Genomic DNA, 18,447 nt, shown 5'->3' with positions numbered 1-18,447 from the left:
ACAACTCATGCCATCTTCTTATTCTGCATTTACTGTCATCCTCTTCTTTGGGCTGCAATGAGACTATGTTGCACCTATCAAACTTTTTCCTATAATCCATACCCGACCGATCTCGATCAAAATTTCAACATAGATGAAGTTCGAACCTGGGATAGTTCTTGTCATTTCTCTTTGACCGTGCAACTTAGGGAAAAGCGAGGGGGAGATGTATAAAAATGATCGAAAATGACCGATATTAGTGTCGAATTCATTGTTTTTGGAGTTGCTGATATGAGCAGTGATACTTCTAATGCTGTTTAAACTCAAATTCAGACCGCAATAGTAATATTTATTTTTTTTGATTTGTATAGAGCTTATTATTTTATGATTTTTCATTATATTTTCTTTGTTTCTACCGATTTGGAAGCGCTTCAGTAATCCAAAAAAAAAAAAAAAAAAGACTGACTAACTGAAGATAATATTATTTTTTTAAAATTTTAACCTAGCGAAGTGGGTAATTGACGCTAGTATTTCATATAATTCAAGGAGCACAATAGCAAACACTGTATGTCCATCTTTGTGTGCATGAGGGAAGAAGGTAAAGTAATGACTAGTAGGTTGCTCGAATACTAATTATGTAATGTTTGTTGCAGTTCATTGTCTTTGAAGACCCAGATTCTTTGGTAGAGTAGCAATATCATTTTTGGTGCCTTCCTGCATTTTGTACTACTTACTAAGATCTATGAGAGCTCCCTCATGGCTAAGCAGCTAGAGTATGCCCCTTTGGTGTGGAAGACCAGGGTTCGATTCCCGGCAGGAGTTCATATGGTTCGGATCCCACGTTAAGCTGAAGGTCCACGTCTCATATAGCATCGCTGCTGAAAGAGACGATCAACACAAAACCAATCAATTAATCAACTAAGATATATGAGGTTTACATTTCTAGAAAGAAAGTAAACTCGTGTAACATTTATTTCAAATGCATCTTTATTTGGTCTCATTAGTTTAAGATCATTTAATCTAAAATAACACCAATTATATAATAGTAGTAATAATAATAGTATGTACACAGCATTTTAAAACAAGTTTTTCGTTGCCATGGAAACGGAAATACCTCTATTATTATTGTTTTTTATTTTATTACACTCATATTGAAATCAGTTGTAAATCTTATACATAATTACGAATTATTTGGTGTAATTTATTTCCTACTCTTTTCAAACCATATATAATAATAATAATAATTAATTGTATATCTAATTATCGCTGTCATTTTTCCGTTACAGATAATGTTTGGTGTACAATATTACGAACAAATGCAAGAGTGGTACCAGCCACTGTTCTTTTCTTAATGAAAATGGATTTATAAAAAAATCCATATCGAAAATTAGATCATTCATCTTATCTCATCTAAAGTGTCATCAATTTGTTACATTTTGTCATATTGCCATCAGTGGTACCAGCCACTAACAAAATCTATTTGTTTAACAATTAGTTCAATACAAAATTACATCTTTTTTTTAATTGTTGAATAATTACATTTATGTTTTGTATTGATAATAAAGTACAAGATTATTTTTTTATTCGAAGTATATATATATGTTGTTTCTTTACTTCTGAAGAAACATCGAAAAATATATATATGAGTATATTATTACCTATTTTTATATAGCCTATTAATATGACATTAACACTCTTGTGAACATACGCTCATTTACACACGATTTTCACTCACATGAATATACATAGCAACACTTTTTTTTCTTTCGTAGATCAGTCGATTTTGAAAAAGAAAATCATTTTCTTCTTTTCATCAAAGGAAGTATTCAGAGCAAAAGAGCGATATTTTTTATGATACAGAAAAATCAAAAATTGTATTCGTTTAGAAAATCCATTATATTTGGAATTTTTACAGCTGAATGTGTGTTGATAGCATTTCTTTAATGGTATGCAACGGGGTGGTTTGAATATGCGACAATCTCTGCTGTAGGTGTGTTACCATACCATCCTGTTCAATTTATTTTATGAAACTTAATTATTTTCTATAATATAGATAGTTTAAATAAAAAGTAAAGTTAATCCTCCGATCTATTTTTAACACTGCTAAGAAATACTGAATTCTTAAACACTGTAAAAATCAATTAGAATTTTACTGATTTTTTAAAACAGTAATGAAAATTAATAGCTGTGCATAATTAAAACACAAAATTGGAACTTTAAACAAATTACCAATATTAACGGAAAAATATTTTGTCTTTGTGTACTTGATTTTATGAAAAATGTAAATGATATACACATTAAGAGGGCTCAAGAAAGCATCGCTGCTGAAAGGGACGTAAAATTTCAAACCAACTAATAAGGCAAACTTGAGCCACTGAAACTAGTTAGGCGACAATTTCGAAATGTACCAGTACCTTCATCAAACATATACATAGACTTGTCTCTGCCTATAATTGATGAAGACACTGGTACATATCAAAACCATCATAAACTAGTTTTTATAAGTTATGTTCGTCTTGTCACTAGAGGAAATATAATCATCTCAATTCTGACCACAGGCAGAGATGATCCATTTTATCTGTCACTAATTTTGTATAGTTTAGTATTGTTTTAATGAGAGATAATTTCATCCTTTGTAATTCATTAATTTGCTAACTAAATACTTAATTCAATTGTTTTCTTTACATTGGATAATTACATGCATATTGACTACAAATGACTTTCAACCAACTTCACTGCACATTTTCGATGCATATTTTTTCTACTTAAAATAATTGATTTTAATTAATCTAGTTATTTCCTTATCTGTTTCATCGTGATGAGCATAATAATAAATTGAAAAGTTTAGATTCTATACTAATCTTTTAAGTCTTACATAATAAATTTTTATTTCAATGTATATTTCTTCACAAATTTGATACTATACATATCATTTGTTAATTAGATGTATTAATTATAACAACTTTCTTATTGTTATTCAAGATTATTATAAGGAATCTATGTATAATAAAAGCAATCCAGAACTTTTATGTTAAAAATGTCCGGCAGTATCATGAAGAATAAAGAAAATCATTATATTGTATACGAGTTCTAAACTAATTCTAATTGTTGTATTATTAGTTGAGGTACAGTATTTACAGTTCTGTTGAATGTTTCAAATATGAAATCATTAATACCACCGTGGGTTAGGGTATGGTAAGTTGTTTTCGAAAAAGTATGTTCCAAATAACCGCTATTACAATTCTTAAAGAAATTAAAAATAATCTCACGTATCAACTCAATACCAAACAGTTTCCCGTTTAAATACCAGTATACGCGACACAATATTAATATCTGGAAAGTTTCTACGCCACTCTGAGTACAAGTTTCGTTTTTGATCTTAAATCAATTTTACAAAATTATCTTAAGTTCTGTAATATTGTATAGCCTATATTCATAACACTTATACAAGCTTAAATTTGTTTTGTGGTCGTAATTGTTTCTTTTGTGTCTGTTTCTACCATTTAAATTTCTACCAAGAAATGTTATTTTGCAATACAGAATCATTCAAAATTCTTAAATTAAGAGTTCTACCTTTACGTTTACAAAAGACAGCAACTATTATACGTATTTTAGATAAACTTGTGTGTCAAATATCAAAATTATGAATGCAGTTTCTTCAATCGTTCTCCTAAGTCAAATATTGACAAAGCGTTGTAATCTCAACATCAATAGAAGATATAAGCGTCTTAGAAATATCAAATTATTCCTTATATATGCACAATATATTTCGATATCACATCGTTTAGTAGGTGGTTTTATTCACAAAACCAAGTAAAAAATGCAATTTTAAAGAAACAAGAAAACTACTTCCGTTCAAAATGAAAAGTGTCCTAGTAAGTAGGAAAATAAACTTAGATAAACATAAACAATACGGGATTTTTGTTTCTAGATTAGAAGTCTCATTTTTTATGGGAGAATACATTTTTGATACCAGATAGCATAAAAAACAATATTTTTTATTTCAAAGCTTTAAATCCCATAATATATGAAAAACTTAATTTAATCAACATACTATAAACGATAATAAATATAACATTTCGAAGTTAAATGTCTGACAATATGATCAGAAATAACTTGAAGTCAAATTAACAAACCTAATAATAAAGTTAAAGAAACTGAGGTAGATTAAATATTAGAAATCATTCATTATATTATCAAAAGTAATGATTTCGCAATGTTGAGGATACTATGGAAGGAGTTTTCCCATGCCACATATACATCCTTGAGTAATCCGTTCAAGAAAGATATATCAATGAGAAAATGGCTTACGTACGTACTGTGAAAACAAAGTATTATTTGTTCCAAACTTCTCTACATCGTTATTTCTAAAACCAATAGTGATTGTTTTGTCTACTCCTAAAGCTGTTATTTTGTATATTTGGCGATGCACGTAAAATAAAAGTAAATCCAAATTTGGTATTTCTTTACATGATAGTTTTCTTGTATTAATGAGTATACTTACTGTCTTAACAATGTAATAGAAGTTGATAAGTATTGTGTATCATTTTCAGTTCTAAGTTCCTGAAAGTATGTTGTACACTCATCTAGGAACATAATGATTGTCTTTCATAATGTCTTGACATACATACACACAATCACACACAGAAATTACTCTTTTATATTATAATTTCATACTTTGTTTTGAATAGTCTATAAAGAAGAGAATAATTCTCTTTACTGAATATATTACAGGATTGCAATAAGAAATTATCATTCATACAACATGTAATTATATACATAATAAACTACATGTAAATCAGTGAACAAAGAGCGAAATACACTTAAAAGAAAAGTCAACGTTGCTACAAATTCTAGTATATTCTCAGATTATATTTATTTAATTTGTGACATTTTATATATGTAATTTAAGAAACGAAAGTGTAATGAACCATTTTGTGTATATGCCTCAAAAGTATTTATACCGATATGCATTTTTATGTATGCTTCCTTTATTTTATACACTAACACTTATGCTCAATGAAACGAATAATTGAAGAATCAATATGAAGGAGTCACGTTTTATGTCAATTCTAATTTTTCTTTACTCACTTAATTTATACTTCAATTTTGCGATATTAGATTTTTATAGAGAGTAGTACTTTTAGGTATAATGACGAATACACATCCAGAAAATGGAAAATATGTTCTTACATAAGTTATAGATACAGTGTTCATGGTTCTTAAAATACTAGTTAACAAAATATTAATTCTAGCTTAACTTATATACTGTTACAATCATAATATCATAGAAATATTACTAATTACAAAACATCTCAATACCAATATAATCAAACAGTAATAATTTATTCAGCATACACTGCCAGTCTCTTCGAGTATTTCGTCATTTTTTTTATAAATTTGATTTAAGAGAACGATTGTATTGTACAACAAAATACTATTTACATACAGGTAAATCATCATCCTTGTTTCTTTCACGTATTAACATCAACCGACAGTTAATTTTGTGCATTATTTACAACGTGCTACGTAATTGATTATAAATCACATAAATTATGTTTTACACTAACAATGAATTTCATTAATTATGATCAGTAAATCTTCCTTTTTAAACTCTTATCTTTATATTGGGTAAAATGAGAAAATATATATACAAATAATAGTTACGCAGTATTCCTAAAGAGCAGTCAAAACTTATATTGTCCAAATTAGTTTCTCTTAATTTTATTCAAATAAAATTTTCCGTACACGAATCAATATTGAAGAGAGACTGTGGGCAAAGTAACTCAGATTTTAATTACATTCATAACAATAAGAATTAACTTTTATCGTATGTACTCAGTATATATGAACCTAATAGTGAATTTCAACCTAAACTTACGTCATGTTGCATATATGAGCATGGAAAACAAGAACATAATTTATTCAATTTCAGCTTTATTAAACTGTTAATTTGATTAAAATCGTGAATATTTACTACAAAAATTTACATGAAATTAATATATTAAACTTGTAACTCATTGTAAACCAAGACTCCTAGTACTCAAAGAGTTATTACATGTATAGTACCAGATCAGATTAAACAAGATTTGGATTTCATTCATATATATATATACTGTATATTCACAGTTCATGAATTCAGTGTAGTAAACAGTCATTAGACTCCAAAGAAGCATACTAAAGTAATGTACATATATTCTTTAATCATTTTTAGGTAATCATCATTTACTTAGCACCGAGCATGTACCTACAGTTTTTATAGAACAGTCTTAATTACACGTACTCTCATTAGATGCCCCAATGATTTGACCATGAGAAGGATAGCAGAAAAGACGAAAATAGCAAAACCTGGAGAGCTGCTGCAAACCAATATTCGAATTGACAACGGAAGAAGGAGAAAGGTGTCACTTGAAATCAAGTCTAGGTTTCAAGTGAAAAAAAGTCAACGCTAAGATATATATATCTGCAAGAGAGAGAGATTTTCTTTGGGATAGTTTCCACCTATAGCAATGCATGAGCTATGACTTCAATCTAGTATATAACAATATTAGCCCCGAACTAGAGAAATATGTATCGACTTCAAGAAGAGATAATAATCGTTCTTGCAATTCCTACCCTTAACTGAAATATATATATATATATATATATATATATATATATATATATATATATATATATATATATATATACTTTGCAAATATTCTTGTAAAGAAAAGGAATTCTGCGAAACTAGTTTCATTCATACTTTCTACCTCACTGTTTGCATTTACATTGGCCTGTCTCAAGACATTAAAAATACAACATTGCTTGTGGTACAATTATAATGTTAGTTTGGTTCAGCTACCAATTACGGTTTTAATGAAAAGCTCTTTTTTCTTTCTTTTTTTTGGAAGAATCATTGCATACTACACTTCTACACTTATTATTATTTTTGCCTTAGACGACAATATAGAAAGAAGCACCTTTGACAAAGTATTTCAGTTAAAACCTACACGTTGAAGTTCACTGATTTCTTCAAAGACAACATCTATTATATTAAACCATATAATAGTTTTACTTATAGAGATCTAAATTTTCAGGCTGTACAAAGTAATAAAATCTGTCTTTCTTTGTGTTTTTAGTATTACTCGCTTCAGTTATAGTGTTAATTGCTACAGTGTGCTTCCATGAATCATAAGGTTAAATCATAAAGTGTAGTGTTTTTAACCTTTAACACAATATTATGCATTACCTTTGGAATGTTTCTATAAGCAGTACGTTTAGAACAGATCTCTTCAAATGTAAACTATATAGCTTTCTATTTATTTCATTCTCACTGAGTGTATCTTTTGTTTTTTTAAAAAATAAATAAATGCATAATTAATCTCAACACAGACAAGGGTTTAAGAGGTTTCAAAATATTATAAAGAGTACATGTTTCTACACAGTTTTAGCCTCCCAATTACAATAAAACAGGAGGCGAAATTTAACCTCAGAAATCACATTGAGGAATTCTAAAAGCTGGTCTATAAAATCTTGACTTGAAACTAGATTTAAGTCCAGCCGCTATACGTACTCTTGCAGATTGCTTCTTTGCAGGAGATGATGATGTTGAAGTTGATGACTGTTGCGCTTCTTCTAGAGCAGGTAACCTGGTGTTGTCTTGTGGAACAATTTCTCGTGTTGATGCCTCCTCTGGAAGTGACAATGGTTGTTGGTCTTGATCATAATGAGACTGTGATAATTGACAAATTTCATCCCCAGGAGTTACTTCTTCTAACAATGTATCCCCAGGATCCTCTAGAGCTGCTAGTCTTTGAAGCTTATGTCTATGTCTTCTTGGACCTAACCTTGATATGTCAGCAACTACACCGCTGTCAACCGTTCTTTGTGATACATCACTGAAGTTAGAATCCTGGCGTGGACACGACTTTTCTCTAATTTCACTATTTTCAATACTATTAAGGTATTCTTCAAAATCGTTACTACAGACAGAGTCTTGTCTACGAATCGGATAGGGACGTGTGATTTGTCCTTGGTCCTGTGACGCGGAATTACATATAGATAATGATAAACGACTATCGCCTATACTATCTAACGATTGGGTAATACACGAATCTCTACAGGATGAAGCTAAGGAAGTTTCTTGGAACATAACAGTAGAATTCGGTCTACCAGAACGAGTTATAAATCTAGTTTCTTCTAGTTCAAGAATAATATCACTTTCACCAGACTGCTGATGTGTGCTTCCAATACTTGTGCTTTGAGTACTAAGGTGACGAAAGCAATGTTTTGGAGTTGCTGGTTCACTAGAAGCACTACTTGTACGATCTCCATACGTGAGTGCCTTGGTAGGCATAGGAGGAGGGGTTCTTCTGCCAGTCATCTCCACGTCCCTTAGTAAAGGATGCCCACTACCAGAAGAAGAATCTGAGTTTTGTCTAATACAAGTCTGACAACGTCTGGTGGCTGCTCTGGGAAGAAATGCTAGCCTAAAAGTGACACTTTCACGGCGAGTTCTAGTTGTCTTCCCACCATTATCTTCGACTCCACTTCCCTCATCAATACTACTAGACACTGTTGCCGTACCTCTGTTTCCATCTGTTCCGCCTTGAGTACCATTTTCAACAGGACTCTCTATCACTTCATATGTAGCTATAAAATCTGCCGTCAAACTACCACATCTTTGGCACTCCGTAGGGAAGCTTTGTATAGAAATAGTTTCCTGATCACACCAGGATTTGGAAGGTGTTTCAAAAATACTTTGACTGAAACAGTTTTGACCATTAGCTACTTTTTGTGTGCCTATTGGGAACCCATAATTTTGATTTTGTGTTTGTTTGCCCTTTTGCCACCAGAATATAATCTTTAGAGCTTCTTTACGGGCAGTTTCATTGCGATAGACATATATAAATGGTGTTAATGAGCTGCTACTTAGTGCCGAGAACATAACAAAATAACGACATATGTCCGGAAGACGCAAATTTGCTAAACTTGTTTCTAATATCATAGTCGTGAAGTAGGGGGTCCAACAGAAAAGGAAGGAAGCTATTACCATAACTGCTGTTTTCACTGCCCTTCCTTCTTCACGGAAGAATAAAGCTGAAAGGCTAGCGTTTGAACATCTTCTTTTGGGTGGTTTTCTTCTTGATCCCACTGCATTGCTCATACCACTTTCTGGTGTACCAGGCGGGTCGTATGTGGTTGAATTTGTCACGACTTCTCCTGGATTAGTAGACAAACTATGGCGGCGTGTTCGTTCACTGTTTCTATGTGCAGCATGGTACATCCTGACGTAAATCCAACAAAGCGCTAGAAAAGGTAATGTAAATCCCAAGGTGACCAGCACCAATGAATAAGCCAATTTAAACACTTCCCCTTCAGCTAAAAGGAAATTGGGAGTCTCACAACCAGGTGAATTTGGAGGATGATGATGATCTTTCGTTTCTTCAATAACCACCCCTAACAAAGGCGGAGCTGCCAGCAGCAAAGAGAGTCCCCACACACCGGCAATCATTAACCGACTCCGTTGCCTTGTAATAGTCATTGTATAATGTAAAGGACTAATGACTGCGTTATATCTGTCCACAGCAATTGTCACGATCGAAAATATCGATGCTGTCACTACAAGGGCTGTTAGACTGGCCACCATCTGTCGCCACCAAAACAGGTTAGACATCTCTCGACGAGCAATTTGGACCAGGACTACAGGCATCACGACTAGGGAAGCTACCAAGTTGGCTGTCACCAGGCTTAGGACGAACCTGTAAGTACAAGTAAATTATATCAGTAGATACGTCTAATATTCACTGCGTTAATATGTATATTTCTCAAATAGATTAATCATAGACAACATTTTTAAAGATATAAGTAACTATTGTAATTGAACACAAACAAAGCACATTACAACTTGGCATTTTGACTTTGTTTGCAACAGCAAACCATATTTTAGGATGTATTGTTCTTACGCATTTATCTTCTCTCCGCTAATTCGAATTAAGCAGGCACGTGTTTGAGTATCTATTGTACATTTTGAATTTGTTTTATCTTTGAATTCAGTACTCATCATTTATTTGGATACCATTAATTAAATTTATTCAAATTTTCATTAAAACAACAATGTAGTTATATGAGGTAGAGTGCCATTGTGAACGAGGCGCGCAAGGAAGTTAAGAGTTTTTTTTTTTAATTATTCGATTATTGTGTGAGTATTTTGCAAAGGAAAATTGTAACCTAATATTTTGTAAAAGTTAAATAGAAATGTGTATTAGCGGAAGCTGTTCTTTGGATTCTGAATCGAACTCTAGAAGCTAGTCTACTCTATTTTTCAGTGCTATTTAAGACTCAAGAGATTTCTTTAGGATCATGTGATATACAAGCTGTTCGGAATACATCTGATTCGTGAGGTATTCAAAGCCACAAACAGAAATATTGTATCTAGGAATGCGAAGGTTTAGAAAACTGTTTATGTTTATGTGAAATTTTATCCTGGTATCAGAAATTGCGAGAAATGTAGGTTAGTTGTAGATTTATATGTTTCTTTCTTTGTTTCCTTGTTTTCGAAAGGATTTAATCGAGTTGAGTTGATTTTGAGTTTAACGTCCCTTTTAGCAGTGAAGTTATATGAGACGGGACGTACTGATTAATGTGGAACTCGAACCACATGAGCTCTCACCGGGAATCCAACCCGGGTCTCCTACGCCAAAGGATTTAATCGAATTCACACTAGTGTATAGAGACTTTCTAAACACTCCGTATATGATACTGTACGCAGGTTGATGCTAAAAAATTCTTTTTAAAAAGAATAGTACTGACAGCTATACATTATTATTTAGAAGCATTCTAAATTAGGACGAAAACAAAGTATCATCCTGTTAGTAGTTACCATGACAGTTTCTCTCTCTCTCTCTCTCTCTCTCTCTCACACACACACACACACACATCAACCCCGATGTTAGAGGCGTAGAATAGTACGCTGTTCTTCATTTCAAATTTAGGTCTAGGATTCATGAGTCATTCTGTATGCACAATATGTAACTATGGTATATGCCTATATAAAACAAATTAGTTTATTGCATCATAGTGTAAAACAGATAGACTGAAACTATGAGACATAGAAAATGAATGAAATGAAATCTTTAAGTTTAACGTCCCACGATTATGCCGGTTAGGCTAAAGGAGACGGTGATGATGAGAAATGAGTGAAATGGTGGAATGAAGAAAGTGGGAGAACCCCGAGAAAACCCACGAGCACGGTGTTTGTCCACCACAAAGTCCACACGGCGCGAGCTGGGATCGAACCACGGACCCCAAGCACCGGAGGTGAACGCTCTACCACTGAGCCACCGCGCTTATCGCCACGTACCGGAAACGGTAATAGATAGCGAGAAGCTTTTTCCTTTTTTTGCGAACGATTCGGCATCTAAAGTCAACATCAGCATGACTATCCACTACCTTGTACCAAAACCGGAAGTGGTTCAAATGTAGTTTTATTTCTGGTTTCAGTACTGATTTTCGTAGAGGAAAGACGGTAAAAGATGTCAAGAAGTGACTTTCTGCAATCGATTCAGTGTCTAAAGGATAGGTCATACCCCCTCCCGTAGTCCTGTATTCATACCGGAAGTGGTTGAAGTAAACTACTTTTTGTACAGTAATGCTACAGTAATGCTACCAGTAGTTATACATGCACTATTTCAAGTATGCATAGCTTGAATTCATATTGTTTGGAAGTCTTAGTTTCATAATGTGAAACGATATTCACTTGTTTGTGTAGTGTGATCAGTGTTGAAACCGGAAATGGTAGATTTTTAATGAAAGCGGAAGTGGTTGATTTCAACTAATTCTCGTTTTATTATAGAGTTAAGGGAGGAGATGGACTCGTTCTATATGTAAATGCATTCAGTGTTTCAAGAAATAGTTTCTCATTATATTTTACGTTTGTAGATAGAGTTATACTATTCCATTACTTACACATACCTTAATTTGCATTTGGGTGCCGCGGTGGCTCAGTAGTAAAGCGTTCACCTCTGGTGCACAAGATCCCAGGTTTGATTCTAGCTTGCGCCAAGTGAAATTGGTGGTGGATAAACACCGTGCCTGGGTTTTCTCGCGGTTTTCTTGTTTCCTCCCATTTTCTTCACTCCACCATTTCATTCATTTCTCATCATCACCGTCTCCTTTAGCCTAGTCGGCATAATCGTTAGACGTAAAACTTAAAGACTTCATTTCATTTTTTAATTTGGATCTGCGGCATTATACAGCGTAGCATCAGTTCATTTTCTTGTGCTTTTTTTTTCAATTTATTTCCGTTTCCTTCCTCAGTTATTACATTTTCTTTTTTTAAAGAAAAAGAGTATACACTACATTGTCCAGTTTACTTTTGAATCCCATGTCTGAATTTTACATTGCATAAAATATTCATTAAACGCAACGTACATAAATATGCCTAAGTATGTATTGCTGCAAGGCAACATACAGCAGTCTGACTGGGACGTAAAGAAATGTGAGAAAGAAAAATATTCGTAGTTATATTCCAAATAAAATATTAGTTTTCAAACTTTAGAAAAATGAAGAGAATAGTATTCCGTAAGGATAAATATTAAAGTAACTATAATGAAAAATAAACCAAATCAGGACTGAGAAAAGCAACTAACTTCAGATAAAAATAAAAGAAAAAGGTGTATTCGTGAATAAATCGTCGTGAATTTTGAAAAGTATAAAGTTCACTCGTAGTTCCTTTTTTACTCTGATAAATTGTTTAATTAAGCCACTTTTCCTTTCATTTCTCTCCTTCTTCTTGCTTTTTTCTCATTGTTAAGCCTAAATTAAATCTTAGAGAAAGATAGACTTGCCCCACAGTAATTTATGAACTTAACATTTACATAATTAAAAATTAAATTTAAAAAGTTAAAAAATAATTTATACATGACATGCCGTATGGCAGTAATTCCTACTTATTTAATTCACGGCGTCCTTAGTGTTCCAAGATTTTTTCGATGGTACCAGCCAGTAAATAAACGTACCTAAGCCACAGAGTGATAGAAAAATCATGTTACAGAATTCTAGTGCGTAGAGAGTACAGTGCTTTTTAATAGCGCTGAACTCATTTCCGAAAACACACATTATATGTAGATGCTACCCAAAAATCAACAGCGAAACAAGTGTACAAACTCTAATGAGCTCAAGGAAAGCACTGTGGCTCAGTGGTAGAGCGCTTAACTCTGCTGCGTGGGGTCCCTGGTTCGATCCCCTTCCAAGTAAGTACGTGGACAACATCGTGTACACGGGTTTTCTCGGGATACCACAGTTTCCTTCCACTTTTTCATTCCATCAATTCTTCAATCATCATTCATTTGCCTAAGTAATCGTCTCCCTTAGCCTAACTTGTATAATAATGGGACGTTAAACTAAACGATTTCATGCAGATTAATTTAACAATATCTAAGGCATATTTCCATCAACGTTAGAGATGATACGGAAATGGACATGCTTTCTACGATGCTTCTCATTTCTCGCAGTATTATGCATATTTGTTTTCATGTTCTTGAAATTCAAACTTTGCCTACAGCTAATACAGTAGGACGTAAATAATCCGAACGTCAAAAATCCGAACTGGGTCCCTAGAAACTTTTTACATTTTGTGTTAACGCAACGGATAAACAAACAATAGAGTTGTCCGTCGGTGTTGTGTGAAGTCAGTGTTTTTATAAAAGTTCATTCATATGTAACTGTTTGTGACACATATTTTTATTTTCCTTTAGGCGTATAGAAGTTAAGTTTTGTGTGAGTTATGAGAAGGTTCTTCAGAAACATTAAATGTAAGTAGCCTTACGTACGGTATTCTAATTACTGTATGTACTGTATAACCACCGTATCGATAAAAGAGCCTACCGTATAGTCAGTGGCGTATTTAAGGGGGCTTTCGAGCTTAAGCTCCCCCCGAAATTTTATTCACTATATTAAGGTAAATGAAATATTTTGCAGAGTTTTAACATTTTCAGGACTAAAGTTAGCAAAGCCACCCGCACCGAAACATCATAAATACGCCACTGCGTATAGTATATGTAAGCCTAAATGACATTTTCTTGGTTATTTTCGAAACTCCGAACTACCTGTGGTCCCAATTAGTTCGGATTTTCGACTTCCTACTGTATTACCATATTTAATCAAGAAGTGTGCAATATTACATAATTTGGACTTCCATTTTAAGTTTTCCTGCACATTTCTGTGATTTGTTTGAAATTTTACTAGACTCATCATTGTAACAAGTATTTTGCCATCATTGACAGGTCATGCCATGCACTACAGAACTCAGTTAATGTATGCTAGTAACAATTTCAATAATGTCTATTAATATTTTCTCCTTTCCCTCTATTTCTTGCCACTGTACCTACTGTCACGCCACTCAAGACTCAGTTCATTCTCAAACAACGTGTGTAAACTTCCCTTTTCTTTCTGTTTTTACGTCTAGTGGCCTAGTTTTGTCTCCTATTCCTAGCACTTACTCATTAGTTTCGACAGTCTGTCCAGTACTTTCAGGGTAATCGTTGAAGAAAACCAAATTAGATTATCCGTATGCCTTTTCCAAACTGTTGATTGAAGGAGAAGTGCGGAACTAGCTGAAAGAAAAAGTACGGTAGCAATTCGCTCAAAGCCCATTAACCGTTTGCTTACTAAATCTTAATTTCCGGATAAACGTAAGGAAACCAAACCCCTTAAAGAACTAATGTCACTGCACGCAAGTATACACTTAGTTCTAAAGTACAATAACTACACTATTTGTTAATATTTTTTTTTGAACGAAACGAAAAGTAAATATTAAACGACATTGTGGTAAAGTTTGGAGTTAGGTTTGTTACAGTTTCAGTGCTCAATCCTATGCACAGAAAGAATGCATTTCTCGCAGAGGACCAGAAACACGCGCATCCAACGTTTACTATTTCGCGGGTCGTGAACCTCTCCTCTCCTGATTTCTTTCTTCCAATTCACTCTCGATTGATAGTGATTCCCTAGATATCATTTTCTTTTTTCATCATTAATCAGCTTATGACATCAAAAGTTTCTTTTCTGTAGATTACATTTTTCTTCTTTCTTTCGTGTTATCTGCCACGTTCTAACAAAACTATAACTGCACGAAATTAAATTATTAGCAACCCTAAAATATACTATATTTCTATGTGAATATATTTCCTTTGATGTACCTTTTTTATGAGTATATATCCATATTTGAAGGGCAAAAAGTTAAGAACTTGGATGAGAGTTGCAATATAGCAACTGCAAATTCTCCAAATTAGATTCGCCGGCTGTTGGTTAAAGCTCTTTGAGCTATGCAGATTGGTTACCTTCATAATAAGGTAATGGAGATTATTATTATTATTATTATTATTATTATTATTATTATTATTATTATTATTATTATTATTATTATTATTATTATTATTATTATTTAGTACTAGCAGTAGTACAAGAGTATTTGTATCACTGTTAGGGAGAAATCAGACAACAACAGTTGGAATATGCTGCTTGACCCTCAAACGAACAATATGGACCTGAGAACCCCTCCCCCATCCCTACGTGATATTTCTTACCTTTTTAAATGCTAAATATTTTTATCTTTCTCTCAGAAAAAATTGTGACATCTTACGTTAAATCTTTAGCCATTACATTTAAATATTTAATAAATTTCGAACTTATTCATAACTAAAATATAGACAAATTATTATTTAAAATTCCTCGTAGCTATTTGCACTTTGGGGTTTCGCAAGCATCTATTTGTATTAATGGTTTAAACGTGTTTTTATGCGGTCTTTAAATTGAAATAAGTTTCTAAAATGGGTGTCACTGTATAGCAAAGTACAGGAACATCTTTTGTAAAGAGATAACCTTCACAATTTAGCAAAACAGATGGACTTACATATAAATTAATACACTCACTGTATGATAATCATTTCTCTACGTTATGTGTGAGTATTATTTAATATTATTGAAAAATTCGGTCTTTTAGAGTAAAGTGAAATATGTACACTGGAATATTTAGACTTTCCCAATCAGTTTTTTTTATTATAAAATTCCTCTTATGTACAGTAATAACTAATTACAGTTCAAATATTAAGTTGCTCATACATATTTGGTGATTTGCTGGCGAGTTTGTTGGAATCCAGTGACCAAGCGTCCTAGTGTGACAAGATCCTAGGCGTTTGTGCCCAAGAGGTATGTATACAGAAGGTGCCTCTCAGAGAGCGGGCGTCCTAAAGAGTGGAAAGGATATAGAAGCTCTCAGAGACCAGGCGTTCTGGAGAGGAAGATAAAACACAGACAACAGGTATCCTAGAGAATGATGAGGTATTTGCAGAGATCAGGCGTTCTAGCAAAAGGAACTCTTAGACATTAGGCGTCCTAGAGAGTCGTGAGGTGTTCGCAGAGAACAGGCGGTGTAGAGAGGAGGATACAACACAGAAATCAGCCGTTCTAGAAAATAGTGGGGTATTTGCAGAGACCAGCCGTCCTAGTATAAGGAACTCTGAGGCGTAATAGAGAGTGGAAAGGATAAAGGAGCTCTCAGAGACCAGGCGCCCATGAAAATGGAGGTAATGATCAATCGACAGACATCGATGCTTTCTGTAGTGTTCTGGCTTCTTTTATCACGAAATGTTGTTGGCAGAACGAGGTACGACCCTTGCCTTATTGTACAAGAAAATGATAAGCATACACGGTACACAAATAAATAATGCAATGCAACAGAATTAAAACTATTAACTTCATTAGATTGGCTACGAACGACACTTCTAATGCCATATTTTCCTTTTTGGTTGACCTTTAAAAATATGCTTGAGAATTTAGCCTCATAAGCAACTCATTTTGTTCTGTTCGAAACAATCTATCGATTGATGTGTGTATTAACTTTGGATAATATTATGTAGTTCAATAAAAAATAAATTATAAGAGTCTATTACAACGTACGGATATATCTTATTAACCATAATGTAATTTGTTCCACTGCTACTCTCTTAACGAAAACCTGGATGAGTGTGTACTTCAGGATAAGGTTTATCTTGAACCTTGGCTTTGTTGTCGTATAGCATGAATATTTAGGTTAATAAAAGAACAACGGCGTCATTTGCTGGGATAGATAGGGGCAATTGCCCCGTCCCTGAATTTCAAAAACATCGGCTTTTTAAAATTGTAAATCCTGTACACTAATAAGAAACGTAAGTTTTATGTCACTGGACAACCTTATCCCTCCTTGGAAAAATCTGAAATGATGCTACTGCAAAAGAACTCATTTTCCCGACTATTTCGTAAACTACCGATGTGTATACCGTGAGATTTATCGATGAGTATACGTCTCATCTTCAGACAATTGTTATCGTTAATTGACACTAACATTGTAGGATGAATATTAATACTATTATTATTACCAATTTCACAATGTTTCTTTACTTCTAATGAGAAATTCTGTCTGCAATATGTAAAGGAAGATTCACGTACTGCCGTTCTACTTTAAGAATATGTTTCACTTTATACTAGCATTACATCCATTAAACTGTATGGATAGCTTGAATTCTGTGTCTACAGGAAATCGCGTTACAAGTAGCAAAGAGCTTCTGTGTGGTGACCTATATTTGGATAGTTATTCATGAAGATTCATTAGAAACATATTTTCTGTAAACCGGAAAGTCTTTATGAATGAAAGCCGAAGACTAACTTCCAGCGTAATGCTTAAAGGGAAATTATGTCCTTTGAAATAAGAAAAGTTTCATAGATTGCGCTAAGAACTTTTAGACTTTACGAGTCAGAAGATGAGAGGATGGCGACAAATTTTAGAAATTATTTGTAAGGAGTTTGGTCAACTAAACTCCCTTAATGGTTTACCCTCTCTTTCCTTGTGTCTGTCTGTCCGTCCAGAAGACAAAAAATTCAAGAAATATTTGATGGATCATCAATTTTGATGTTGACCAGAATGTAGAGGATCGAAAGTTACGAATCAAGTCTGCTGATTGAGATGTTATTCAATCGTTTAAAGTGGCAAAAATTAACAACTTCCGTTTCTAACTTTCATCATTATACAAATGAAATGTAATAAAAGCTTTCCGTATAACTTCCCACGATTACACTGGTTAGGCTAAGGGAGACGGATGATTAAGGCAAGTTAATGAGTGAATTATGATGGAAGAATTGGTGGAATGAGAATGTGGAGGGAAAAGGAAATATCCTAAGAAAACTCACGGTCACGGTGTTGTCCACCATTGATCACTATAAAGATAACGATAACAATAAGGATAAAATATATATATAGCTAGAAGTGGTTTCTTGCAATCCGTTAAGCGTTCGAATAATACAATTAATCTCCATTCTATTGGGATATAAGTGCTGTAACAAGTACCTGCACAGGGGCCGCGGTGGCTCAGTGGTAGAGCGTTCACCTCTGGTGCTAGGGGTCTCGGGTTCAAACCCTGCACCCGCCAAGTGAACTTTGTGGTGGACAAACAC

General features: G+C 33.4%; 1 protein-coding gene across 1 annotated transcript in view; it reads right to left on the bottom strand.

The window, feature by feature from the left end:
* Nucleotides 1-6,663: 6,663 nt before the first annotated feature.
* LOC145694005 (uncharacterized) overlaps nt 6,664-18,447 on the bottom strand; it is a 366,213-nt gene continuing 354,429 nt past the window's right edge. The window contains exon 5 of the mRNA XM_081770149.1: nt 6,664-9,722. Coding sequence (XP_081626275.1) covers nt 7,451-9,722 — 2,272 coding nt within the window. The 3' untranslated portion in view covers nt 6,664-7,450. The remainder of the gene's footprint in view (nt 9,723-18,447) is intronic.

Source organism: Thermobia domestica, chromosome 9 (assembly GCF_964235325.1).
Source record: "Thermobia domestica chromosome 9, izTheDome1.hap1.1, whole genome shotgun sequence".
In the NCBI taxonomy this organism is placed as follows: Eukaryota; Metazoa; Arthropoda; class Insecta; order Zygentoma; family Lepismatidae; genus Thermobia; species Thermobia domestica.
Note: the sequence above shows the minus strand (reverse complement) of the source record. Positions and strands in the feature narration are given on the sequence as shown.